Source organism: Lonchura striata, chromosome Z (genome assembly GCF_046129695.1).
Source record: "Lonchura striata isolate bLonStr1 chromosome Z, bLonStr1.mat, whole genome shotgun sequence".
Classification (NCBI taxonomy): domain Eukaryota; kingdom Metazoa; phylum Chordata; class Aves; order Passeriformes; family Estrildidae; genus Lonchura; species Lonchura striata.
In genome coordinates, this window is record NC_134642.1 from 76,823,228 (window position 1) to 76,851,130 (window position 27,903).

At 39.0% G+C, this 27,903-nt stretch overlaps 3 protein-coding genes across 28 annotated transcripts in view; 2 read left to right on the forward strand and 1 right to left on the reverse strand.

The window, feature by feature from the left end:
- Positions 1–5,850, forward strand: part of PAM (peptidylglycine alpha-amidating monooxygenase) — a 121,103-nt gene extending 115,253 nt beyond the window's left edge. For 4 of the 10 annotated variants that reach the window (XM_021543985.3, XM_021543988.3, XM_021543992.3 and 1 more), the window contains 4 exons: positions 1,023–1,076; positions 3,321–3,533; positions 4,451–4,507; positions 5,041–5,850. In XM_021543985.3, the coding sequence (XP_021399660.1) occupies positions 1,023–1,076; positions 3,321–3,533; positions 4,451–4,507; positions 5,041–5,222 (506 nt within the window). In that variant the 3' untranslated portion in view covers positions 5,223–5,850. The remainder of the gene's footprint in view (positions 1–1,022; positions 1,077–3,320; positions 3,534–4,450; positions 4,508–5,040) is intronic. The other 6 variants (XM_021543987.3, XM_021543993.3, XM_021543990.3 and 3 more) reach the window with 4 other exon arrangements.
- A 6,635-nt stretch (positions 5,851–12,485) lies between these two features.
- GIN1 (gypsy retrotransposon integrase 1) lies at positions 12,486–22,978 on the reverse strand. Of its 3 annotated transcripts, none has more exons than XM_021543982.3 (9): positions 22,865–22,978; positions 20,937–20,981; positions 19,443–19,588; positions 18,365–18,558; positions 16,939–17,244; positions 16,059–16,247; positions 15,796–15,963; positions 15,087–15,375; positions 12,486–13,312 (listed from the first exon to the last, which is right to left on the reverse strand). In XM_021543982.3, the coding sequence occupies exons 3-9, from the start codon at positions 19,579–19,581 to the stop codon at positions 12,996–12,998; spliced, it is 1,602 nt and encodes a 533-aa protein (XP_021399657.1). In that variant the 5' UTR covers positions 19,582–19,588; positions 20,937–20,981; positions 22,865–22,978; the 3' UTR covers positions 12,486–12,995. The 3 variants fall into 3 exon arrangements, with proteins under 3 accessions (XP_021399657.1, XP_077646121.1, XP_021399659.1); XM_077789995.1 differs by having other exon boundaries at positions 18,365–18,498; positions 22,865–22,924; XM_021543984.3 differs by lacking the exon at positions 16,939–17,244 and having other exon boundaries at positions 22,865–22,924.
- PPIP5K2 (diphosphoinositol pentakisphosphate kinase 2) overlaps positions 22,769–27,903 on the forward strand; it is a 47,427-nt gene continuing 42,292 nt past the window's right edge. For 9 of the 15 annotated variants that reach the window (XM_077789977.1, XM_077789985.1, XM_077789988.1 and 6 more), the window contains exon 1: positions 22,989–23,042. The gene's annotated coding sequence lies outside the window, so the exon portion shown is untranslated. Of the gene's footprint in view, positions 22,879–22,988; positions 23,043–23,237; positions 23,389–23,435; positions 24,237–27,903 lie in introns of those variants that run through there. The other 6 variants (XM_077789980.1, XM_077789979.1, XM_077789984.1 and 3 more) reach the window with 6 other exon arrangements.

The following is a 27,903-nucleotide window of genomic DNA, read 5'->3' on the forward strand; positions in this document are numbered from 1 at the left end:
AGAACTCAACTGCTTCCTTTGAGGTTATCATGCAGAAAACTCCCAAGGTGTACAATAAAAACACAGGTCAACTTAAAAATTTTATTAATTTCATTGGGAGCATTTATCACTAGAAAATTAATCTAGTATAATTTGAAGTTCTGTTTCCATACAGAGGAGACACTTGCCATTTTTAATCTAGTAATCCCCAAGGCAAGCAGCCTCAGTTCAGGGAGAGGAACCTGATTAGTCAGACATCAATTTAGTAGAATTCAGAGAGAGGTTACATGTTTTACAGGAATAAAAATATAATCCACTGCTCCATTATATGGGATTAAAAATGTATGACAGACGTAAAGTCTTAGGTTTCAGGATGTTAGTCATCCAGTAAGAGTTCGCTGCTATAAATGACTAAGCTAGCTAGTTACTCCTTATTTGTCTTGTTTATAATTGATAGATTTTCCTTTGGGGCACTTGGTATCAGCTGCTCTTAATAACAGGAGACTGGACCAGATAAATTGTAATTCTGTTTGGATATGTTTTTATCTGCATCTAGTAAACTGAACATGGACAATTCTCAGCTTTTATTCAAAGAAACATGAGAAGAAAAAAGTAATGGAATTTTTACAGGTTAGATAAGGGAAGTACTTGTATAAAATTTTCTTTTTAGTTTTTGCTGAAGTATAAAAGAAGAGTAGCTAAGAAACCCTGATTCAACCAGCCTTTAATTCACTATTATTTTGATTATAGTAAACAGTTTTATCTCTTGGGAATCTATGAGCCTTTAGGCATACACATAAAATCTTTCTGTTTCATAAAAGCTGATTATTGCAAGCAACTTTCATTAACTGATCTCTTCCTTTTTTTCCTCTGGCCTTGTGAGCTACTGAATAGTTTATATTGACTCTCTGTGGTGAAATTCAAGTGTTGATAAGAATGTTTACTATAGGATTGCACTGTACATATGAGACAGCTAGCAGGAAAATGTCACTGAGTGCCTTTCTGAAATATCAGTTGTCCTGAAGAATGATTTTGTTTTACAGACATGGAACATCGGTCAGTTAAAAAGGCTGGTATTGAGGTACAGGAGACAAAAGGTTAGTCTGATTCATAATGAAAATGAAGGGCTCAGTATGTTCACATAGACTAGGGCTGCTTCTGCCAAGCTGAAGGGACAAAATGCTGACTAGTTTGACTGTTCTGTTTTTTGTGAGTTCCTATAGGAAGCACTAGAAGGAAGCTTGTAACACTGCTACCTGGTAGATGCTGTTTCACAGCCAACCTAAACATTTCATTTCCAGTGATGACAAGTGCTTCACTGTCACAGAATAAAAATTTTTCTAGTAGGTTAATTCCATCCTACCATCTGGTATGGTCCAGATTGGTATCTGTGGCATCTCCCTTAGATGCAGAAATAGCTCTAAAATACAACTTGTGACAATTACTCTCCAGCACCCTCCCCCGCTCTACAGCCCTCCACCACCAAAAAAAGGATTTTTTTAAATGACAATTGGTTTATATTCCTGTGTAGTATTTTAGTACACAGCCTTGTCAGTCACACCATATGGCAAGAAATACTATTTTTTTCTATTTACATTTCTTCCCATAGATTTACTAGACTTTTTATTTATTTAATCTGCATGAAAACCAAAAAAAAAAAAAGGAAAAAGAAAATTAAATCATATAGGAACAACATAAGGAGACAGTACACATGGAGGAGGTTCAAAGGAGTAAAATAATAATTACGGTAGATGAAAAGTAATTTTAACCATTTGTATTCTATTATGTAGCTCATTTACCTCTCAGAAAAACAGTACCACATTATGGTACTATTTATAAAAGCATTTAAAATGTTCAAATGTTCTTGTTTTTCTTTGCTTAAATTCAGAGTTTATGTAGTTTGCTTCAGCCATGTATATGCAGACAGAGAAAAGTAAAAAAACCCCAACTGCCAGTTGAAAGCATATAGAATAAAGTAGAAAAAAGAAGGCTAATGAAACAATGAAATGCTTACTGCCATCACTGTAATCCTTTTATTTTATCTCCATTGGTACACCAGCCTGCCTGAAGCACTCAAAAGGGAAGTGTTGACATTAAAGCATGCTGTATATCTAGGGATATGTAAATGCCTTTTGGCTTTCTTTAGCTGACACTTCTAATGTCATAGAGGAAAAATGCCATAGTAACACCACGGTAAGGAAAAGGTTTTAAGTAAGAATGTCTAAACCTGTTTAGAGTAGGTAGGCTGAAATTAACATCTTTCAGCTCCACTGGGAGAAAAGAAAGAGCCAATAGACTTTCATTGTGTCATCTGCTTAATAAATGGAGGGGAGTGGCCTGTGCTCTCACAGCCTCCTGGTGACGGACTGCAACTGTGACATGGGGGAAAATATATGGAGAACTGTAACTTTGCCAAGAGGTGGGAAAGATGGTGGAGGAAAATCTTGAACAGACAGCATATTTTCATTGTGTCACTGTTATCCTTGTACTTGTGATAACAATGATATTGTTTATCATTGTATTAATTTTGAGTCTAAACTGAACCATTTGACTTTCCTTCAGAGTGGGACTTCATTTTAATTTTGATACAGAATCAAAACAGTGTTGATTTAAAGTGTTTGTGATGCAGCTACTTGTTAAGAAATGCTGTTCAGTCTGAATTCAAAATACATAGCTAGACAGTTTTACTCGCTAAAAATTATTACAAAGCATTTGCAACATCATAAAGATTTTTCTGAAATAGTTTTTCTCCTTGTGGGTATAAAGTTAACAAATTAGTCAGCAATGACTAAATGTAGTTTTCAAAAGCTCTCCAGATTTGTGGAACCAAAATTCCTTAATGGAATGTAACAGTTCAAAAATCAACCCTTTGTCACAGTTTTATGAGAAAGATCTTTAAACTTTTTCTTTGTGTTTATAATATGATGTATACTGGTTTCTGTATTTCTTGTGGAAATGTTTTTGTCAAAAGGGGATGTTTAAATGATGTTACACCACATGATTATTTGCAAAAATGGATAATTGGGGTAATTTCCTATATTTTAAATAGTAGATACTTTTTAGGACAAAACTATTTGACACATCTCCTTTCCTCATTTGAGAAAAGGGGAGGGAATCTTTGCTAGTGAGCAGTATCAATCAGAATTGCTCTTCCTTTTATTTTGGATAGTATCAGCAAAAGCCAAAAATGTCTCCATAAGAGTTTGTCTTTTGTTTCCTTGTTACAAAGCACTTAAGGCATCCTAGTTTGTTGTTTCCTGTAACACTTTGCTCTGCAACAGCTGTTCAAACAACAGCTTGATGCATACGGATTACATATGGAAATTCTTTTCTTTTTAAAGAATCAGAAACAATTGTTGAAGCCAGATTGAAAAACAATCAAGAATCAAGAGACCCTCTAAAGAATGTGGATAAGCAACACTTGGTCCAACAGGCCAGCAGCACTGGAGTTTCCTTTGTTCTTATTACAACTCTTCTTATTATCCCTGTTGTTGTCCTGCTCGTAATTTTAGTATTTATTCGGTGGAGGAAGACAACTGTCTATGGAGGTAACTGTGAGTAACTATTCTAGAGAACAGGCTTTTATTATTCCAGTTCCAAATATCACTGAACACTGGGGGGTGAGGGTATGAAGAGAGCAGCTCCCTGTACCTTTGTCCTCCTGAATAGTTGCAATGGTGCTGCATGCAAACTCACAGCGTGGCAGGGACTCAGCACCTGCAGCCCCCTGAGCCTTCAATAGTGCATAGAATTCAGAAATTTTAATACTGCAAGTGTAGGTTTAATTTTTTTAGTATGGGATCTTTAACCTGCTGAGAACAAAAGACTCCATATGGGTATTACAGAGATACAAGCAAAATGAAAACAGATAAGAAATTATGTATTATTGCTCTCTCCTACCTAGTCAGTTCTGTGAGTCAGACATGCTCTCATAGTGCAGCTTAATCCATAGCTCCAAAAGCTTTAATTTGTACTTAGAAGTTATGTGAGTGGTTCTAAATTTGTATTGTATAATAACATTGTTTTGCATAAATTGGCAGACTGTGATAGGCATTTGATCTCTAGACTTGTTATTTTGTATCACAAAGTTGTTTTAGCAAGATACTTTCTTCCAGAGAAGAAAATGTACACAGAGTGCACAACACAGTTCTGCCACTGTCAGGACCTGCTCTGACAGAGTAGGCCATTCAGCAGTCTAATATGGCTACACAACTGAATTGGATGTATTTTATTTGAAGATTTCAGCATACAGTTTCCTGGCTTTTGTATTCAAATGTGTTAGCATACCAAAAGTGCTAGATGGCATATCAAATATGCTGGTAATCTACTCTATTGCAGTGCTGCCATAGAGTGCTTCTTAGAGCTGCTGATTGGTTTGTTTAATGTCTGTGATTTTTATCAGAAAATAAGATCATTTGATCACAGAACACTGGGGGTTTAGCTTATTTTTGAAATTTACTTTGTTTTTCAGCTGATGGGGAACGCAAACTAGATTCTAGTTCAGGCAGAATTTTAGGCAGACTTAGAGGTAAGTAGTCACTGAAGATGTTTTCAAATGCAGTTAACTGGAGGCTTTTTTTTTTTTGTGTATTCATGTTGACTAACAGATTTGATGGAACTTTCTCAAAGGAAGGATTGGGGGCAAAGATCAGGGGCTTTTGAAAACTTCTTTTACAGCAACTTTTATCTGTCACTGTCTGCCCACTAAAGAGGATGAGTCACTACCAGTGGGAGAGCAGGAGCTATAATGACTTATTGTGGATCTGGTGAATGAAATGAAGCACTTTGAAACTAAGGGCAGATGGGTAGGAACGCCAGTAACCTGTATAGAATTAATGAAATCCAGACTATGTTAAAAAGGCATAGTCTGAAATTTCTACTTTTAATCTTAATTTCCTTCTTCTTTCCTATTACTTTTGTGACTCATGTGCTGAAGCTTTAAAAACAGTTTCTGGAAGGACACTTAAAAGAATCACCACTATACTTTTTAATTAGTAGATAGATTTTTATTCCTCCCTTGCAGTTAGAGCAATACTTATGAAAATCCTTTCCTTTCCATAGGGAAAGGCAGTGGTGGAATTAACCTTGGGAACTTCTTTGCAAGTCACAAAGGCTACAGCCGGAAAGGGTTTGACCGGCTGAGCACTGAAGGAAGTGATCAAGAAAAAGATGAAGATGATGGCACTGATTCTGAGGAAGAGTGTTCAGCATCTCCACTGCCACCAGCACCTTCATCATCCTGAAAAAAACCTTTGAGTTCTCCATTATATGGTTCAACCCAGAATGTCAGATTTGTTTTCCCTTAAGCACGTTTAAGATCTTGTATATTTAATTGTAAACTATTCTAGTCTGTGTGGGGCTGTACACTGATTCCTTTAATTTTTGTTTGGTTTTAGTTATGTTTTTTAAGTGAAGGAGGATATGGAAATTCCATATCAGTGCTGTTAGTTTTTATGTGAGCATCTTAATAAAGCAAAGTCTTCTAATTGCAGGACTGATTTAAAGCAGTAGTATTTTATCATCAAATATGGGGATCTTGTAAATAAGTCTTACTATCTGCTTCATCAAAGTATTTTTTCCATAATTATTGAGTTGCCAATTTCTGTTTTGTGCCTTTCCTCTTCAATGTCCTTAACCTGTTGCATTACAGAGAATATACAGTGCCACAAGAAAATGAAGCTGCTAAGTCTTCTTCTATTTTTTTAAATCACAAACATGATATTGCATTGAAGGAAAGAAAAAAGTCTCTAATTTTTTTCTTCTTCCTAACTTAATGTGTTTCTGGAATGTCTTATTTTTAGATGGTATCACTGTTAGAACACTATTTTCAGAAGCTGAATGTAATTTGTGTAATAAAGTATTCGCAGAGCATTGGCTGTCAGAGTGTACTTTGGAAGTTTGCTTGCATCTTTTTGTTTATGACTTTTGTAAAAGTTACAGGGGGCACTTAACACAGTAAATTTTAATGTGTTCTACCAGCAGAGAAAAAGAGTACTATTTTTTATGGAAGCTGGAAAAATATTTTGCCATGTCACAAGGATCTTTGCCTTTTTTTTTAAGACTAATAATCTGCAGACATGTACAAAGTCAACCTTAAACACCTAAAGAGGGATTTTACTTGTATAATAAAACTGCAAGGTATTTCCTTAATAAAACACATGGTCACAGCTAAGAGGAAACCTGTGTCTCGAATGAAATATGCAAATTACTCAAGGTAGGTATCTAATACTACCTGGTTGGAAGTACTGATTTTCTCTTTTTTTCTCCACACTTTCTTTTTCATTCATTCAACAGGAACCCTCAGTCCTGTAATAAGCTCTCTCATTTAACAGCAGACTTACGGAAGTCCTACTGGATAATTAGCCTCTCTGTATGAGTCATCTAGAGTGTGAATCATTGTGTAACATCATTATGACTAATCAGTCTAGTTTGAGGATCAGAGCATAATTAATGTCTTTTAAAACTGCTATTATGAGCAGCGTGTACACAGCTGTAATTGCCACAGGGTTTTATGAAACAGTTTTCATTATCGTCATCGCAGGTGTTGTAATAGGCTACTGCTGGCACTGATACTGGAAAATAGGCTTTAAGCTCCTTGTAGTGGTTTTGCAAGGTCTGTGGGGGCATAAGGGTAATGATAGTGGAGAAAAAGGTTTCTTCTCCCAGCAAGATTTTATAAATCCCCCTTTTCTGGGAAAGAAACCAAAACCAAAACCCCAGACTTAAAATGCATTACATACAGCAAAATCTCCAAGATAGCCATCTGAAATGCTGGCCAGGCACATTTTCATGTGAAATGTATTTGGTGCACACTCTTAAGTTGCTTCCTCTCCTGCAAGTTTTTGTTTTCCTAATGTTACAAGGAACACAGTGTGTTTCTTACCTTTGAAAGCAAGGCAGTATTATTTTTGGCAGTGGTCTTGGTCCTTACATATATGAATAACAAGAAATTCATTGGGAAGAATCCTCTGAAGCTGTCTGCAAAAATGCTCCATCACTGGTTTACAGGAAGTTCCCAGTGACAGCAGTTAAGAAAGCTGTGGTGTCACTGCTGCCATAGGTGGTGTATATGCCCTATAAACGTGTTGGGGGTTTTCTGCTTTCATTAGCAGAGCTCAGTGGAAGTAATATGCAGCTTCCTCTTTGTCCTTTCCTTTATTTGAGCTGTATCTTCAGTTGTAGATAATGCTTTGTTGAGAAGGAATCAGCCAAACAGTTCAATTGCAAATACAGGCTAAAATGGATTAATTGAGCTTTAATCATAATCTCAGCTCTCTGGAATTCAGACATTGGTCTCTACAGTAATCCTGGGCTGCCCAAAGAGAAGCAGGATGAGGGAGGAGATTCCACTCTGATCTGGTGAGACCCCCATCTGCAGTGCTGCATGCAGCCCTGGGATCCCCAAAATAAGAAGGATGTGGACCTGTTGGAGTGGGTCCAGAGAGGGCCACAAGGATAGTCAGAGGGCTGAAGTACCTCTCTTGGAGTTTTTGAGTCTGGACAAGATAAGGCTCCCCAGAGATCTGATTTTGGCCTTTGAGTGTTTAAAGTGGGTTTATAAGGAAGACAGAACCTTTTTACCAAGGACTGTAGTGATAGGTCAAGGGGGCAATGGTTTTAAACTGAAAAGGGAGATTTAGATTGGATATTAGAGAGAAATTCTTTATTCTGAGCATGGTAAGGCACTGGCACAGGCTGCCCAGAGAAACTGTAGATGCCTCATCCCTGGAAGTGTTCAAGGCCAGGTTGTATGGGGCTCTGGTCAGCAGGTAGTGTCCATGCCCATGGCAGAGGGGATGCATTAGGGGATCTTTAAGGTCACTTTCAACCCAAGCCATTCTGTCATTTTTAATAGCTGCATAGATAGGCCACCCAGCTACTTTTCAGCAGCAATCAACATTCAGCACATGAGGTCTTGTGCTCTTAATTCTGCACAGGTGTAATGGCAAAATTGGAACATCTGAACCTACTTGAAGACACTGAACGTTCTTAGTCTCTCATTAGAGCTGCATCTTATGAAAACAATGTACCATAGACTCCATATTGCAATAGAAAAATTAATGCAAAAAGGAAGATACCAACTTTTTGAATCATAGTTCAGAAATCACAGCTGGCTCATTTTAATAAGCCTGCAGACCATCTTCCATGCCAACAGGTTTTGTGTGCTAATATTATTTATTGAATTAAATGTTGAATTCTGGTTATTCAGTCTAAATTTTAGAGAGCATGTTTAAATTAATTTTCAGCAGTTGCTCCAGGTAAGACTATGCTTTAATGAACATCATGTAATTGCACATTTTATGTTTTAAAAAATGTGGTTTTACCTTCCATGTGTTGTTGATTAATCTTTCCTTAAGCCTTTTTAAGAAGGAAGAATCTTGGCTATTGTAGGGGCTGAATATTTTCATTAAAATTAGGCTGACCAAGTAGCTAAGCACCTTTCTGTACTGTATTAAACATCTCCCTGTTTTAAATAGTTTGACTCAGGGGAGATCTTACAGGGTTATGGATGAGAAGGTGGTTGTGATCCACTGGCAAGTGGCTTTGGGTAATTTTTGGTACCTTTTTGTGAACCTGCAATGAGGGCAGACTGTGGCCACTGCAAGGTGCCAGATGCACTGACCTGTAACACACAGGTTGCCACCCACGTCACCTGAAGGTGTCCCAATTAACTGAAATTACAATCCTAATTAAGCAGCTGTCCTTGCCACCAAGTATTAGGTGTAAATTGATTCCTTGGGAAGCATCTTGATTAAGTAGATTTCTAATCAAGCAGTGTACTGTAGAGTTAATGAGGATTTATAGATCATTGTGGTGAATTGCAAAAGCTTCTTCCTTGCCAAAACTAGATTTAAATTTTATCAGAGTCTTTAGGTCTGTGATGGCTGTCATGCTACAATGGATTAGGATTAAGCATGTGTCATGCTACAGAGGAGGGGCTTGGTAATTTTTAGGTTGCCATTGAAATACACATGTGAAAACTTGTTTGAAAGATTTAGTATATATTAGCAGTAGAATTTGTGTGGATCATTACTGCTGAGCAATTCAAGAGCAATTTTAATTACTTAATTGCGCTTTAGGACATACTTTAAAATTTTAAAGACTATGTCATTATATAGTTCACAGTTTGTGTGGATTCCTGTATTGTTCAATAAAAAAATGCAAAAACAGATCCAAATATTCAAGTAAATTAAAAATAAGAGCTGAAATTAAGTCACTGTATTTTCTATGTAAAACAGATGCTAGTGAGCCCTACAGGTTTAGCACTCTGATTTGCCTTTACCTATTGGGATTTTTTAATTCTTAGATGTGAAAGTATTTTTTTCTGTGAATTTTCAAAATTTGTTAGTAAAATTTACACTGTAACTGCTCTTTAGGCTCTTTTCCAGTAATGGGGAAAAAAATAGATTTGTCTGTATAGCTAAGTGTTACTGGCAGAAGAAAAGAGGGGAGGTGACAGTGTAGAGGAGAATTTAAATCTGCAGTGATAGTTACTTATCAAAGCAAAACCTGCAAACTTCTTGCTGTTTCTGGACATGGTGGCTAAGAAACCTAAAAGAACATTCAGCTGGCATTGTTAGACACGTATTTTGGAGATACTGCATGGTAGTCAATCTGGAAGCTGCACTAGATTTTTTTCTAAATACTACAGGTCATGAAGGCACATTATTTTACTGTTTCTTTATCTCCATTCCACACATATTTCTTATTAATGAGTTGCATGTGAAGCATGACATCCTGTGACTGATTTCACTGTATAGCTTTTAGAAAATATACAGATGATGGGCAGTATTCTTGTAGGCATTGTGCCAAAGTACTGGTTTAAGATGCAGTAATTTTATTCCTAGAAAATAGTCCATGGTAACAGTTCAGCAAACTAGGGAAATTATTAATTACAGACTATACTTATTCTTCTGAGACATATGAGAAACCTAAATTTTCTACTCTTTTTTAATTAGAATTGAAGATTTTTTTTCAGAATGGAGATTAGGCAACTGCCAAAGAGGCTAAAGGAGTTACTTAGGGTTTCAGGGTGGAACCCTGCCCTGGCCACAGCAATGTTTAGTGCTCTGAGTACCCTCTCCCCTGTTGCTTCCTTCAACCGTGACACGTCCTAAAACAGCTGCACAAGAGAAAATTACTTTCAGGAAAAGACTGAATTCCGCAATTCTGCCATGTTTCCTCAGGTCAGCTCTTGGGTCACACACACTGTGCCACACATAAGGAAGTGGAGGCATGGCATTATTCCAGGCACTTGCCTGGGAGATCCTACTCACAGCAACCGAGGCATAATGAGTACTGAAGGGTGACTGGAAGGTAAAATCTACCACAGTTGGTAGCTGTGATATACAACCACCTAAAGCACAAGTAGGGTATTTTTGTATTCTGCCTCACATGACAGGTCAGTCATGCACCCCTCACACAATGTGGGTCATGTGGCTCTCAGAAATGTATTCATGCTCCTGTGATTACTGACAATCCCATGTGAAAATTACCGAAAATTCTGCTGCAAACATCGTTTTGGAAAGAAGTCCTTGGAAGGGCAGGGCGGCAGCAGCTCCCCGCGGATCCAGGCTGCCACCGTGTGTCCAATGCTCCAGCACAAATCCCGAGTGTCTCCCTCTGGAGACGAACACAGGACAGCTAAGACTCTGAAAAACTGTTTGCCAGTATGACACCGTAACTATGCGCTCTGCTTTCCTTCTTCTTGGTCTTTATTCTGTGGGAGTGGTGGATCATGCTTCTGACTAGGAAAAGACTCGGAATCATAGGGAAGCACAGATACCACAGCGTATCACTGAAATGCTGCACAAACCAGAACTCAATTTTCTTAAGGGCTTTTCTACTGGTGCTTTTATCATTAGGTCTGCCAGCTTTGTGAAGTGTAATGAGTATTTTTTGCAGTTTGTCAGAAATCTGATATGGTGTTACTCTGTACAGAAGGGGGAAGTGAAGCAAAAGGAAATTAAAGACATCAATTGCCAAGAATAATCAACTAATTTAGGTACTGAATTTGTGAAATCTGATTTATCCCCTTTTAACCCACTTACTCGGATATCACTTTACATATTCAAGGCATCAATGCTTGCCACCAGCTGCTGCTCTGAATGCTCCAATTCTACTGATGAGTTTTGAGATGCTTCTCAAGAACCCAAAAAAGGGCTCACCCATGTGAGTAATGAGTAGTATATGGTAATACAGATTTATAGAAACTTGTATCCAAGTGATCTGCTCATCATTTCACTAGGAGTCTGTCAGAGGGCAGCACTGCCTGGCACTGAGGACATGCTGTATTTCTTACAACAGTTATTGCTTACTGGCAGACCTATTTCTGCTACCAGTGCAGCAAGGTTGCTGCAGATCCCTTCATCTACACACAAGTTGAAAGGAGAACTGACCAGGGAATGTGATTCTCAGGATTAACTGCTCTAGAATCAAATGCTTTAAAATTCAGTTTACTGTCTAGTTACGTCTATCCGGAAGAGCCTTCCTCTTCAAATTAAAGCTTTTGGTATGCTGCTTTTCCTTCAAAAATTCTACATAGTTTTGTTACCAAAATAAACAGCAATGTACTCAGAAAGACTCTTAAGTCTTGGTGGAGAAAAACTGTATCTGTAGGACTGCATTTTCAGAAGACACAAAATGATTTGAGTATTAATTATTTTTCATTTGAAGTTGAAGATAGGACTCTGTCATGGTGCTGAGCTCTTGTCTCACAGATACATCCCATGATATTAAAGACATACTGTACTGTACATGTAAGTTTCTGTAGGAGGTAGGTACCTAACCAGCCACATGTAATTACCTAAAATTAACTGAAAACTCCTAATTAATAGTACTTTCCTGCACCTGTGTTAGAAGTCACATGACATTCAGAAGCAGAAGTTAGAGGGAACACACAAATTCAGAGAGCAAGATAAGCAAATCTTCCACAGCATCATCCATAAGCTGCTGAATTCCTCAATTCAGTTTTCTGCTAGTTTTCTTCAAGTCAATCCCCTACAAAGAAAACAAAAAAAAACCCCCAAAAAAACCCCCAAAAAACCAAAAAAAAACCAACAAAACAACAAAAAAAACCAAAACCAAACAAAAAAAAAACACAAAAAAACCCCCCAAAACCCCCCCAAACCAATAAAACCAAAACAACAACAACAAAAATTGACTTCAACTAATCAGTTTTCCATGTCAAAAAATTCCTGTGCTGCAGGAAGTCCAGACCAGTAACAACTTACTCAAGGAAATTAGATAATAAGTTAATACCACTGCTTCACCTCTCATAGCCCACTGTCCACGGAAAATATCCCAACATGCACAGGCTCAGTGAAGAGGTAACTGTAATGGAGAAACCAGATGTTTGTGGGAAAAGCACATATTAATATTAAATGCTCTTAAGATCTTTTCACATGCCTGAGATATTAAAAGTGCCTACACTAGTAGATTTTTGATGAGCAGGGAACAGCTGAAGCCCTCATTGTTTAATGCATAGAACACTACATGTATTTTAATTTTGGCAGTTTTATTGTTTTGTGAGATCTTAAATGGATTAGATAAGAAATTAAAAGTTGTACAAGTCAGACGTTGCAGCTTCCCAGTATGAATAGAAAACTGTTATATAATAGAAAAAGGAAGACAAGAGCTTCTCTGTAGTGGAGGGAAAATTTACACCAACTTGCTTAGGTTTTTCATCTCACAGTGCACATTAGGAATGAGTCATCCAAGGGTTAAATGGAAAAGGTCCTTACAGTAAAGGGATGTATTGTGTCCTGAGAGGATAACAGTAAGGCATAGCCAATTGCCAATCTACCAACAAAATCTGGAATTTAAATGCATGATCAGAATATGTACTAGTGCTTTTTCTTAACACCCAGACAAATTAGATACCTGAAAGACTCTTAGATTCATAAAGGAGTAAAAGTGGATTGGGCTAAGGAAGTTGGAGCTATTAAATTTTTTTTTTTGAGTTTGCCCCAGTAGTTTCAAACTGCTTGGCAAGGAAATGTGATAGAAGACTATGCTTAAGTACCCTTTGTCTTTGTCTGAAGGGTCCAGCAAGGTGAAGGCCATTGCTCTGGTTCTGCAGTGTTTGGTTCAATACAATGATCTTCTCTCAGCTCAGACTCATGTTTGCATTCTGCTGATTCTTGGTCTTTGCAGACTGCAGGCGGAATCTGTACAGCAGACGGAATCTGTACAGCAGACATGATATCTCTTTCGTAGGCATTTATTTCTTTTTCAGCAACAGAGTCTCCTTGACTCAAATTATTAGATCTTTCAGATAAGCCAATATAGTCATGGTCAAAAACTACTGCACCTTGTAGAATGTAATGGTTGCCTGTAAAAGAAAGCAGCCATTAGGTGAGATCTCTGAAGCCATACTTGAAAGGTTACTGAGGTACTAACTTAATTCTCAAAACAATTTCCAAAAGAGGACAAGAATGTTTGAGTGACAGCAAACTGATTATGTGAATTTCCCAGTTTCACTGAGGATGAAATGTCTGGCATCAAACATCAAAAGTTTGTTACATCCACAAAATAACGCCTGTGATGATCCACATTTAGAGCTTTTCTTTCCTAGGTCAGTGATTAGCTTGATGTCTATCTCAGCCACCTACTGAACAAATGCTTCAATACAGCTACTAGCTTGAATAAATGGATATGTAGATTCTTTCATTTTGTGTGTGCACATGGATAAATGTGGTTTCTTCATGCTCTTGCTGGGGAATCTTAGTTCAACACACAACAGGCTTTCCTCAAACCATGAAAAGTTTAAAAAGTAAGTAAAGTAGGCAAGTAAAAAAACCCAAACAAAACAAATAACCAAAATCTATCCCAGCCAAGACCAAGAAAGTTACTTCCTGAAAAAGGGAATTCTACATTTATGCACTGCTTCTGCAGTATTCAGTGGTAAACATATTAGGCTCTAATACTACAGAGACCACTATTTTCACATTTTTATACAGTGACACAATTTACCAAAAGTGATTGTAATAGCTGTTCACTATCTACATGCTTGATACATGTGTGACTTCCTCCTCATACATCAGCAATTTAATGAGGAATCAGGAGGCACAGAGTGATTGTCCAAAAAAAATAGAGGCCTCCTGACATGACATCAGTATCTTATTACAAAATCCATAACTGATGACTGACAAATATTTCAACTTGTTACATGAAATTCCATATTTAGTTTCAGCTTTTCAAATTTCTCAGCTTGAAGAGGTGGTGGATGAAATTACCATCTCAACATAGTTTATCTATTTACAAGAACCAAAGTTTGATCACATGTGCCAATAATGTGGGAATTGTTCTGCTCTTCAAGAACTCTGAAGTAAAAAGCAGCTTGTTCTATGAGAGAAGTCTTCCATATACTAAGTATTTAATTTTTTTAAAATGCCTCTGGTGACTCAAAGACAGCATGAGCAGAAAAGAAACAGCTGCCACTGTTTGGTTTACAAAAGGGCATGCTGAATATGTAAGACAAAGAGCAGAAATTGGTAATACACATCTTTGGAAATTTCTAACCATCCTACCACAGAGTATGACAATTCTATTTATTTTGGTAAGAGAAATGCTGACTTCTTTAATAGGACAATTAAAATAAACTATTCCAAAATCAGTTCCCTGATGTAGTCTTTCTGTTTTAAGGAGTTAGAAGACACTCCAATGTTGTAAAAAAAAAAAAAAAAAAGTTTCCATTGCATAAGCAAAATTAATGTGAATTCTGCCTACACCAAAATAGTCAGAAAACGCTCCTTGAATACCAGTCAGCCTGCTTATATTTTTAGCATGTTCTTATACTTCTATCAGCCAGCACAAATAGATCCAACCCAGTGATTAGAAGTAACTTTAATAGAGGCTATTTATAAAAAGACTTTGCTCATTATTCATGAGCTCTGTTCCATGCTTTGCATAGTTTGACATCACTCACACTCACTATTCTCCTTACTTAGCTACTCAGCTATTACGTTAGTGTGTGTGCTAATAAAACTCCCACTGGTTTTCATTCTAATAACCTCACACCACAACAGAGAAGTTAAAAAAACAAAACAAAAACCCAGCTCTTTTTACATATATTAAAATACAAACTTAAAGACAATTATATACACCTTTTTCACTGGACCCTCTTATATATGGCTTGAGGTGAGACATCTTGATGGGTCTTTTCAGCCTGGATCCTGTGGAATCTCTTAATATTGCACAGCCATTTTCCGTGATGTAATCTATGATACAAGGACCAATCCATTCCGACTGGAAACGACCATCTTTCCACCAGTTTTTTCTTTGCCTGAGGACTTCATGACCAACTTTAAGTTGAAGGGTATTTAACTGTTTTGACTTCCTTTTGACTGTGATTTTGGTTCTGATATTTTGTTCATCTGAAGTTTTTTTATCTGCCTACAGAAAGAAAAATGTGAATTACTTTTTTTTTTTTTTCCTAAAAGTAATTATGCGGTTTTGTAGTATTGGTTAACAGTGCTTAAGCATGACATTGAGTGGTTTTAGATGTGTGACAAATGATAAAGGAATTGCTTTTATCTGCATAATTCACTACTCCATAGGCAATAGTTTTCAACTTCTCTATTCTGCTCTCTAAGTGAGACATAATAAACTTCTGACAATAAGTCTCTTTTAAGGTCACTCCCTCCAAATATACATGTGTTACACTGAAATTAAGGGATCACAGGGGAAGGGAAACAAACTGAAAACCACCATTCAAACCTCCACATTATTTTAAAAGGTTAGTTATACTTTATGCCTCAGACCTTTTCATCCTTCAGTCTTCTTACTAGTAAAGTTCAAATGCATAACATTTACCTGGCAACCTGAGATTTTGTCTTCTTCCAGTACTTGACTGAGTTTTTTAGTTGCTTCAAATATTTTGGCAAAACTATTGTATTCTCCTTCCACACGTATGTTCATGGGCTCAACAACACGTGGGTTACGGTTGAACATTTGGAAATATGGGGTGTTTTGATCTGGCTCCTATTTATATGGGGACCAAAAGCAAGCAAATTTAGCATTCAGCTTTGTTGACATTTTGGAGGACTTCAGTCAAAAGAAGAAGAATCTTCACATACCAGATTTGTCAAATTGAAAGCATAGGCTATAGCACATAAATGTTCATCCCAATCATTTGGATGGTCCATGCAATACTTGTTAAGGAAAGTTTTTATTGTCTTGGACATTCTTTCATTTATACCATGTGTCTGAGGATAAGACAATACAATTTGCTTCATTCCAAACAGTGCAAACAGTTCTTCATTTATCTTCAAAAGAAGAAAAACACAATTAGTGAACATTTCTCCTGTTTTGTATCCAATTGCAAGTAAAAAACCTCAGATTTCCACACTTTTGGCTGACGTGATGGTGACTGGGAAAAGTCTTACATACATATTGGCACAGAACACACCAGGACTGTGAATGAGAGCTAAAGCATTAAGCAGGGCTTAAAGCCAGTGATTGATGGTTGCTAACCACATTTTTGTCACTTAACTCGATCTGTCATTACCTCCATTTCACAATCTGATGACTTCATCTTCTCTTAGAGGAACAGTGTGGTAAGTCCTTCATAATCACTATAAGCCAATGTCAAAAATATCCTTAGCTATTGCTATACTGCGCAATATGGATGAATAACATACATCAAAATGCAGTGTACAAATTTATGCCAATCCAAGTGAGTGACAAAACCTGCACTATGACTGCCAGGAAATAATTGTACTTTGCTCTTTTTACAAAGAATAAAGTCCTGGGAAACATTGCATAGCATTACAATTGCAAATAATTGGTTTGACATTTTTGTATTGCGCAAACATCTTTACTTTTTCAATTAATGAAGAAAGTACTAAAGTCTTTCTCAAAAATAGTCTAAAATTCAAATCTAATATAAGGGAAAATGTATTTTTCTTGAGGGGAAAAAAACAACAAGAGTTATTAACCAGCCATGTAAATAATTACCTGATAAACAAGCTCCTTCCCCTGATCAATAGGCATCTTTTGAGGTGGCCCATATAAGAAAAACACATTTATGATTGCCTTAGCAATTTCAGCTGCTGAAGTGTCATGCAGTGGTAAGATAACAGTCCATCTTGTAAACAAATCTGTCATAATTATGATGTATTTGTGACTTCTATTTGTAACATTGAAAGGTCCCATTAGCTCTATAGTGACTGCTGTCCATGGGTCCTCTGCTTTGATAGGGTGTATTTTGGGCACTCTGGTGGCTATGTTCTTTGCCATCTGGCAATGCTGGCAAGCATGCACCTAGAGAAGACATCAGGGAAGGTGTTATCAATGAAAAGTGATGGTGAGGTGATGACAACCATCAGAATCACAGATCTCCACTATTTCTCTGTAAATCAGGGCAGACCAGGCAATGCAAAACAAATTTATCACTTTTCTTACAATTTTTTACACTTGGATTTTTCAGAAGCAGCATAAAACCAAGATAAACCAAATGGTACTGAAGGCCAAGAGAGGGACATGTAAAAGAACTCATAGATGAATTCTCTCCATTCTGAAAGTACTGTGCTCTTTCAAGTGCACAGTACAAATTTTAAAATCCATTACTATCTGTAAATAATAAAGGAAGTAGGAAGCAACTGGGAGTGAAAGGAAGTCCTAATCATTCTCCTTTTGGCTCATCTATGTATGCTGTGGCTGAAAAACACTGGAAGTGTACATTATCTTCCATGCACAACAACTTAACCTATGGGACAGAGCACCTTTGTCCAATCCAAATTGAAAGGAAAGACCATTTTCACTTCGTTTAACAGTTGCATATGAACCCAAAATATTCACATGATGCAGCAAGCTGATAGCAACAGTAATTTGGCCTTGAAGGACATTTACATAGTTTCCTGAAGGATAAAATTCTGCTAGGGTTTCCTGCACCTGTGCCTATGGGTGGAGGAGAATGAACTTTCCCAAGTTTTGATGTGTTTAACTATTTCCTGAACACAATTTATTTTAAAGCAGAGACACCATTTTCATATTCTTATCTGCTAGCAGCTACTCTGGTCACACATCCTTGTGGATGTGTGGCACACTGCATTAAAAAAACAAAACAAAGCAAAAAAAAAAAAAAGGAGTCCTTGCACAAGAATTCTCTCTTGGAGACTGCTCAACAGGACTGGATGTCCTACCAAAAGAGATTATGGCTCCCCAGCACACCATAGTGGTGTGCAAGCCAGTGAAAGAGTAAAAAGTAGAAAAAGAGTAAAAAGAAACACCATGCATTGCCAAGATGACCAGTTGCAGTGTCACTGCAAGCTTACATTTCCTCCTCATGAAACAGACTGGGCACTTGCTGTATCAAAGTTCATAGGATTACCAAACACTTGTAACAGACTACGTAAAGTATCCTGCAGCTATGAAGCCATACCCAATGTTTGACATCGTTTGTTACAGAGGTCCAGTAGTAATTAGACTCCACTAAAGTCAGTGTCCTTGATATACCATGATGAGTGCCAGCAGCATTTTTGTGGCATTTCTCGAGGACCTTTTTCTTCTCTTCATCTGAAACAATTACCAGGCGCATTTGTTTTCTGTCTTTTCCAACATAGAACAACTTGTTTTCTGAAAGAAGTACCAGCAAATTATAAGCAAGTGCTTTGTCTTCTGTTTAGTTTACTAAACTACTAAGCATGACTTAGAATAGAATTTATTACAATAAGTTCACTTTTGTAAACATATCTTTTTGTTTACAAAAATTTTAATTATGTCTTCTAAACAGCCATGTTTATTATCTGGACACAAGGAGTTACAAAGGCAAGTCAGAATGCAAACAGCATTCCCATAGGAAATCTGACTGAAACACAAACTAACAGTGGGGTTGGAAAGGGGAGGTAGGAGTGTTGAAACCATTGTTTGTGAAGCTGTTGGGTGCCTGCCAGCAACCTGACACTGATAGTCAAAGATTTAACTCCTCCCTACCTTCTCTCTACACAACAGTGGCAGTTTCAGTGGGATGGAGCCAGCACAGCAGACTACAATGCCTCGTAAAGGCTCATGTATATCCCAGGGCTGCAATAAAGTCAGGAAAGGCCTGTGGGCTCTCAGGTGGCTGATGGCAAAATTGTCCTTGTGCTCCTGCCAGTCATCCCCCAGACTGGATGAAGCATTCCTTGTCTCTAGCTGCAGATCTGTTTCCCTTTCTGTAGTCCCTTCAATTATGGATTGCAGTGACTATGTATTTCTACAGTATAAAAAAAGATATAAAACAAGGTTCGGCTTTTATATAGCTAAATAAATCTGTCCTGGAATGGACTAAAGCAGTTTGATCTTCCATTTCTACAAACTTCCCGTTATATATTAACCAGAGATTTGCAAAGCATTTGTGTCATAGAGAATGCTTATTAAAATCACAGAATACACAGAGCAAGATCTCACTTTTTTTTTTCATATTAGCAGATCTTCACCTTAGTATCTATTTTTAGCATAATTTGAGAGGAAAATTTTACCCTTGAAAACAAATTTTTTGGCAGCTCTCCTGATTCCACTTCGTTCACTTGATAATGTAGTGGGATGATATTCCCCTGTTCGCTTGTAGTATGCAATCTGCTTCAGGTGGAGCCCACCACTTTTTCCACTACGAACCATTGCCAATCTGAACAAAATGGACAGAATTTATTAGATAAATAGTCAGAGAAGCACATTGCCAAGGTTTTACAGATTTCTTTGTAGCTCAGAGGCTTCCTGAGCTTACACCACCCACTATACACATCCATCAACTTTAGCAACAAGGAGCACTGCCTGGAACACTAATTTTGTTCTAAGCAGGGTTGATTTTGTCAAACTATATTTTAAAATTTCCATACAATGGAGGCTTCTACTACACTCATTGGACAGGGGAAGGAAACAGTATCAAAGAAATTGTTCTTCTCGTTCTTGGATACCTCTCAAATTTGGTTGTGCTTGAGATTGTCCAAAGATCCATCTTAGCTGAGAAAAAGCTACATAGGCAAAGAGGAAAAAACCAATTTGCCACAGAGAAACAAATGGAAATTTATTTTTTCACTAATTTATCACACAATTCGATTTTGAAATTCCAAACCAGACTGCATGCGAGGTACCAATTCGTTCCTTGACACTGACTTCCCTGATAACATTAATAAGCAATAATGCCATTAGTAAAATGAGCCACTGATACAGAACCTGTTTGGATTTAGCAAGAATAGCATCAAAATCATTATGTAATAATGAAAATTGAAATATTCACAGGAAGGATTATTGATGCAGCCTCTACATCATTAGAGTGGTTTGTTTTTTTCCCAAATTTTTCCAGCAACACAGATGAGGCAGCAGTTTAATCCTGCTCTCATCAATGTCTGCAGGAGCAGGATCAAGCTTGGGGTCTGCCATGTCATAATTTCATAGTGAATACTGGTTATCTACAGCATTAAGTAAATTTATTCCTTACCCACAGTATTAAGTAAATTTATTTCTGGCACTGTTCCATTGCCAGACTGTGACATTATGTAGCCGGCTAAAAAGAGTAATTAGTTTGTCTGCCATATGTGCCAAGTGATTTATAATTATGGGGAAGTGACAATATCCAGTCACTCTGGAATGCACATCATCCCATTATGTGGGGATGCTATTTGGAAACAAAATCTGTAGGATAAGATGTCTATTTTTTAATTTATAGATTCTGACCTACCTTTACTATGCCGGTGGTAGGAAGGAGGCAAAGACCTCTTAAGAGTGATTATGCCTTCTTTCATTTCATCCTTCCCTCCCAGAAAATAGATCGCTATATGTTATTTTTGGAACCTGCACCCTGAGCTAAGCACTGCTGTTAGCAATGGCAAATGCATGACAGGAACTTTCCATTCAAAATGTGACAAGACTTTTGCCTCATTGAATACTTCTTTTTATACAACACAGAGCTGGTTTTCAAAACAAGCCAAGTCTCCTGTCATACAGCATAGTGCTTAAAAGTAAAATTTTCATACCTGAGAGAATTAACACAGATGTACTTCCCAACACCACGCTCTGGCCTGTGAAGAAAGATGGTGTTTCAGAACAGGGAAGGAGAGGAGCCAGAACACAGGACTGTTCTGGCACAGCAGTTTCCTGTAAATTTATATCTGACAGCAAATGCTAAACCAACCCACCCAGCTGGTAAATTGGATAACTAACAGCAGAAAAGGAGGTGAGGCTACCATGAAGTAAATTCATGTTTCTGTTTTTAAAAGTCAATTAACTAGTATATCTGCCAGGGGCACACATGCAAGTTTTACTCAGGGGCCTCCTCAAGGTCAGTCTTGCACTTAAGTTACCTGAAGCCAAAACCAGCCCAGTATGACCTGTCACTTTACCCACAGGGATGATGGATTCTTTTGGCTTGACACAGACTTTCAAATATGGGAAGAAAAGATCTTACAGAACAATCTTTATTCTTACAGTACTTTTGAAACTTGCATGAAGCAGCAGATATTCTCCATGGATTCCAAAACTGCCCATTTTAATAAAATGAAGTTGCACAGAACAAAATATTTCTAAGCAGGACCACAGCATACACTTCTGCTAAGCAGACATGCTATCGAGATTTCTGCAATGGCAGTTTCTGTTATAAGCATTTTAAAGAGCTTAGGTAAGCCAATGAGGAAAGAATGCTCTATGTAGCACTCACATACATTGATTTAGTATTATCCTGACCCAGCAAATAGTTAAGTACTTAAGTCTATTGGATTGTTGCCCAATATGAGCTTCCTTCCTGTATATTTAATTTCTTGTGACCCTACTAATCTGTTCCCCCACCACCTAATTTACTTTGTTTGGTCTACTCTTAAAAATGCCAGATAAAACAGCCCTGAAAAGAACAATTTATAAAATCTTCTGGTTTTCTTATTTATTCAGCTAATTCATATGCTATGTCTCTCAATATTCATAATGCATCTGGTAGTCTAAAAATCAAAGACATAAAATCAGCTATCCATTTTTTAGTACCTTAGAAGCTCAAAAAGTCTACATGAGAACATATTTTAGCAAAGAAAATGAAGCTTTCATATAACTAGTGGTCTTTAGCTTTAGCGGCTTGGCCAAAATAGTCACACCCGCTAAAACTAAGCTATTTCATCCTTTAATGCCCATTTTCTCCTACAGACAAACACAATCCTAACTGTAAAACTATTACTTAAATCCAGCTTTTGACAAATTCCCCTACTTCTGACTTGCTATTCTAACAAGAAACAGGAATTGCCTGTGGAGCTCTGAATCACAGTCACAGAATGGTTTGGGTTGGGACTGGTTTTAAAGATCATCAGCTTCCAAAGTGCTGCCAGGTCCAGGAGCACCTTCCACTAGACGAGATTCCTCAGAGCCCCAAACCCACTCGGGTTCCAACACTTCCAGGAATGGGCACACACGGCTTTTCCGGGCAACCTGTTCTAGCGCCTCACCATCCTCTCCGTAAAGATTTTTCTCCTAGCAACTGGTCTAAACTTGCTCTCTTGCCCTGTCACTCTATGTTCCCTCACAAGCTGTCTCCAGCACGCAGCTCCCTAACGCCGCTTTTCTAACCCAGGTGCTTCCAAAAAGGCGCGGATCAGACTGGGAGACTCGCCTACACTCCTCCCTGGCTTTGCAAGTGCGACAGAAGGTTGGGGCCGGCGCCTATGAGGCGAAGCCGGTCCCCCGGCCCCATCCAGAATCGCACGGATTCCCGCCGGGAATCGCCTCCGCATCCTCCCTCCCGCCCGCCGCACTACAACTCCCGGCGTGCCCCGCGCCCGCGCACGGCACGCCGGGAGCGGCCGTCCCCAGGCCTCGCGCCCCGCGCATGCACGAGGCGACGCCAACGCGCCCTTTTTGCTTCCCGCCGCCGCCCCCGCCGCGCTCCCGGCCCGCGGGCACGCCCGGCGGCGCCGCGGGCACGCACCTGCTCCCGCAGAGGTACCGGCGCGGGGGCCGCCGCTCCCCGGCCACACCAAGCGCAGCCGCGGCCCCGGCGGCTCGCCGGGACTTTTGTGGCGCCCCCGGAAGTGGCGGGAGGGAGAGGAGGGGGCGGGGCAGCGGCGGCGCCGCCTCCCGGGGGGCTGCGGGGCCGCCGCGGGCAGGTGAGGTGGCCGCTCCCTCCTGCCTTCCCTGCCTTCCCTGCCTCCCTGCCTTCCCTGCCTTCCCTGCTTCCCTGCCTTCCCCTCGCGGCCCGGGCGGCGCGGGGGCTGCGGGGGAGCGGTGCCGCAGTGGGCGGCGGAGCCCGCGGGCCGCCCGGCGGGGCTCGGGCACGCCCCGGCGGGCAGCGCTTTGTCCCGGCCGCTCCGCCCCGGGCCCGCGGGCGCTTGGGTGCCGGGGAGCGCGGGTGCGCCGAAACGCCGATGGGGAGGGAAGTGGCGGAGCGCTTCTTCGGAGCGCTGCGCTTGGAGCACTCGGTTAGCATCCCAAAACCTGGTGATAAATTCAGTAGTAAGTTGAGCAGGGGAGATGGCTAGCTGTAAGCAAAATGGGGCGCGGAGGGGGAAGCAGCAGCAGAAGCGCCGCAGCTTTGAAGTGATTACATGTCAGGAGCAGAGATGAGAGAGACGTAAAGACTGCATGATCCGTGTTACATTTATCTTTGTTTTTATGGTGTTTTCCAGTTATAGAGTATTGGTTAGCTTTGAAAATGCTGGACGTTTGGCGGTTCTATTGTTTCCTTGTAGTCAGTCACAAGCAGGAAGATTGGGAGATATCTGTATCGCAACCACAACGAAATAATTAGTTTTCTTTCTCATACAAACTACTTCTGATATTGGTGTACCCTTTACATCTGTTTGTAACAGTGCTTCTGCATTGTTGTATAGGTCTTTTTAAGCGCTGTTTCCCTCTATCTGATTAGCCTGAATCTTTCCAATTTTTTTGCATCCCTTCTGGATCATATTTCTCTAAGTAACAAGCCAAGTCTGTTGTTTTTTTCCGTGGAGTATCAAAATTCTTATTGAATCCATCTTTGTCTTGGTGAGCAAGGTTTGAGTCAATCAGCAACAAAACTATTCTTGCTATGTAAAACAGTTTTTGTAGTATAGAGTAATGTAATGTGCCTCTTATGGTTCAATGTGTGAGAAATTCGAATTTTTATACTTACTGCCTTATCTTGGTTGTCTTATTCTTTCTATAGAAGAAAATTTCACCCTTCTGGCAGTTGTGATTAGAACAGATCAAGCCTCCAGTGGCTGAGCCAAATGAACTTGGATACAGATTTTTTTTTGCAAAACCTCTCACCTCTACCAAGTTGAAGTTCTTTGTGAGAATCTGGAGAAGCTGTTTTGACATCTGTGAGTGGGACCTTTAAAATTTTGGAAGTCAGCCTTCCTGAATCACTGAAACTTGGCTCAAATATAAATGACTTTATGTGATGTGTTTGACAGAATTTGATTTAGAAAAGAACTTGGGGGTTATGAATGTGAAAATTATCTACTCTGTGGCTGTGCAGGAGAACTTAAAACACATGCCAGATACCAGTTTGTGTGTTTTGCCAGTTTCAAATAGCACTGCCTTTCTGTGCAGATGATAAGACAATGATATTTGCTAGATGGGTTTTTCTAGACTTCTAAGGCTGACTTAACACTTCTGTTAAGGAATAGTCATCGTTTATTTTGCAGTTTCAACCAGAGAGCTGAAATATGCCTGTGATACTGCAACGTTTAAAGATAAACTCAGAGTTTTATATGTGCTAAAAAGTTACTCTTCTGCTAGTGAACTGTTAGGGAAAAATAAGTTCTGCAAGCAAAGAACTTGGTCGGCAAAAGACCCATTGAAAAGTTATTTCACTTTAGCGTTTGGTAATTCAGAATAGCTGAAAATACTTTGCCTAACTAACTATATATAATTACTGGGAGAAAAGGCAGACATGGGGAAATCAGCCAAGTAGTTACTGTTTGAAAACTGGAAAAGTTGTGCTTTAAGACAAGACTAGAAATCTTATTTTTGAACAACCTAGAAGATATGTATTTCCTTTCTGCAAAGCTTCCTCTTAGCAGACTCCTGGCTTACATGGCTTTTCTCAGTTTTTTGTTACTAAGATACTGTAATACAGAGGATCAGACTGAATATTACTTTTGGTGCAAACATCCATTACTCTTGGAAAAGAATAAGGATCCCCAGAAAAAGACTTAGGCAACTGAAGCTTGTTAGCTAGCCTAGTTTTGAGTTATACAGAGTTTTGAGAAATGTGAGGTACTGTTGTGCAGAGTTGTTTCCAGTAGGAAATGCCAGTAAGGTGAGTATTTCTAAATTTCTGATGCTTGAGAAGGGGTGCTTGGAGGTGTCTCATTGGTAAGATTTGGCAGACTAAGGACTTGTCTTCTGCTTGGAATACTGATCAGCAAGCACTCTCCTGTAAAAAGCAATCCAGAGGCCACCCTAAGAAAAAAAAAAAAAAGCTAAAACACAATAGCACAACAAACAAAACACAAAAACCCACTTAGTAGTGGCTAGGGAAAGTGAAAGGATTATGATAGCCTAGTGGTTAGAACAACTGAATGGAACGGGACAAATACTATCTCTGTTCTCTCTTGTATCAGAGGTTTTTGTGTCAGCAAACTCCCTGTTTTCTGTTAATCAGAAGTGTGTCCTAGCCACCAAGCTGAAAAGTGTGTGGGTAAAGACATCTGCATGTGTGTGTTACTGCTGAAGATGGAGTATGAGTAACAGTCCATAGTTTTTTTCCCCCAGAAAACACATTTGTTGGCCAACAGGTGCTTTCTAAGCAGAAGCATGGAGCAGATCCTCCTGGGGCACTTGGAAAATAAGAAGGCAATAGATGACAGGCAATGTGTCTTCACTAAGGCAAATTTGACAATTTAGTGGCTTTCTATGAACATCTTCCAGTGAGTAAAAGGAGAGTGATTACAAGAAAGCTGGAGAGGGAGTATTTACAAAGGTCTGTAGTGATAGGACATGGGATAATGACTTTGAGGATGAGGAATGAGAGATTTAGATTAAATATGCAGAAGTTCTTTGCTGAAGGGGTGGTGAGGTACTGGCACAGGTTATTCAGAGAAGTGGATGCCCCATCCCTGGATATCTTCAAGGCCAGGCTGGATCAAGCTTGGAGCAGTTTAGTCTAGTGGAATGTTCCCTGTCCATGGCAGGGATTTGGAAACAAGTGATCTGTGGGGATTTTTTGTACCAAAACCCTTCTATGATGCTTTACTATACAATGACACATTTTTTTACATTATTTTTCTGATATATTAATTTATTTATCCATAAAGAACCACTTGAGGACTTAATATGATCCCCTAAGTAAAAGAAGGCTCCATGCTGGAACAGCATTCCTGTCCATGTGCTGCAGCTCCTTCAGTGGTGCACCAGCACAGACTCTCTGTGGGCTATATCTCCCTTCAGGGTCCATGCACTGTCTCCATTGTAGGGTTCCATATGACCTGCAGTGGATTTCTGCTCCACTGTGGACCTCCGTGGGCCTACAGTGGCACAGCCTGCTTTACAGTGGGCTGTTGGGGAATATCTAAGAGCCTGGAGCACTTCCTACATGTCCTTTCTGAATGACTCTGCGATCTGCAGAGTTGTTTCTGTCAGTTATTCTCACCCCTCTCAGCTGCTGTGCAGTGTTCTTTACCCTTTCCTCTATACCTTATAGCAGAGGTGTCAGCGGCATGGCTAAGGGGCTCAGCTTTCAGCAGCAGGTCCATCTTGGAGCTGACTGGGTCTGTCTGAGAAAGGGACAGCTCCTGATGTCTTTGACAGAAACCATCCCTACAGCTCACTCACCACCAGAACCTTACCAGGGAATCCCAATGCAGGCACTTACCTGGCAAGGAAGACTCATTTTATTCTTAATAAGGTTTCTTCAGGTTTCAGTGCAGTGAAACTGGGAGGTGGATAGTCTCTCTTGGAATAAGAACTGCTGTAATTTTTCTGGTGGAGTAATGCATAAACTGCTATATAGTAATGCTTCTGGAACATTGTAAAAAATATCTGCAGTGTTCCCACAGACAGAAAGAATTTAACATGTTTACAGCTGTCATTTGCATAGATCTATCTTTTTATCTTGTCATTTGCACAGATCTTTTCAAGTGGCAGTCTGAGAGCTGTGCTTGGCTTGTAGGCAATATCAATTTCTGGCTAAAAGCAACAAATAACGGTTACTTTTCATTCTTTTGTTGAGATTCTTATGATTAGGGAATCTGTTAGCTTTGGGAATTATTAGGTTTTTTTAGGGAATATTTTTCTAGGGAATGTGTTTTCTGTTACCTTTTTTTAGCCTATTGCTTGGCTGTAATTTTGCACATCAGTGGAGTTTCTTGCCTAATGTTACTGAGCAGAGCTGAGTTACTGAATGTGATGATAAACTTCATAAGACTACTGAAGTTAGTATTTGCTGAAGAGAGACAGAGATTTCTCAACTTCATGTACTATCCTTGGACCTTATAAATTTCAATATTTATTTGAAATCCTTATATCCCCTTGAATTTTCATGATTATTGTTTGATTTGTTTCTTTGTGGGTTTTTCTTTGTTGGGGTTTGGTTGGTTGGTTTGTTTAGGTTGTTTGGGTTTGAGGTTTTGTTATTGTGTAAAAATTATCAGGCAGTAACTATAACATTCTTTTAACATTCTTTGTGTTTAAGAGATACTGGGATAGAGCTGCTCAATAAATCTTTTTTAGATTTAGTCCATATCAGTAATGTGCTGACAGCTACTGTTCAGCACTGCATAGAGATGTATGTGGACAACAGAACAACGTCTGTATGTAAATGTTAATTTTTTTATTGATTACATGACACAGGAGAAATTTTGTGTTTGAATTCTATCCAGTTTAAAACTGGAGTGAATATGTGTCTCATGCTGTTTAAGGTACAAAAATAAACAAGTCACATATGGTTTACTGACAGCATTGTCTTCAGCAGCTTCTGTGTTTGGCATCCTTTCCCTCTTTTTCTGCTTTTTGACTGTCCTGTCTCTTCTCTCTTCCTGGTTT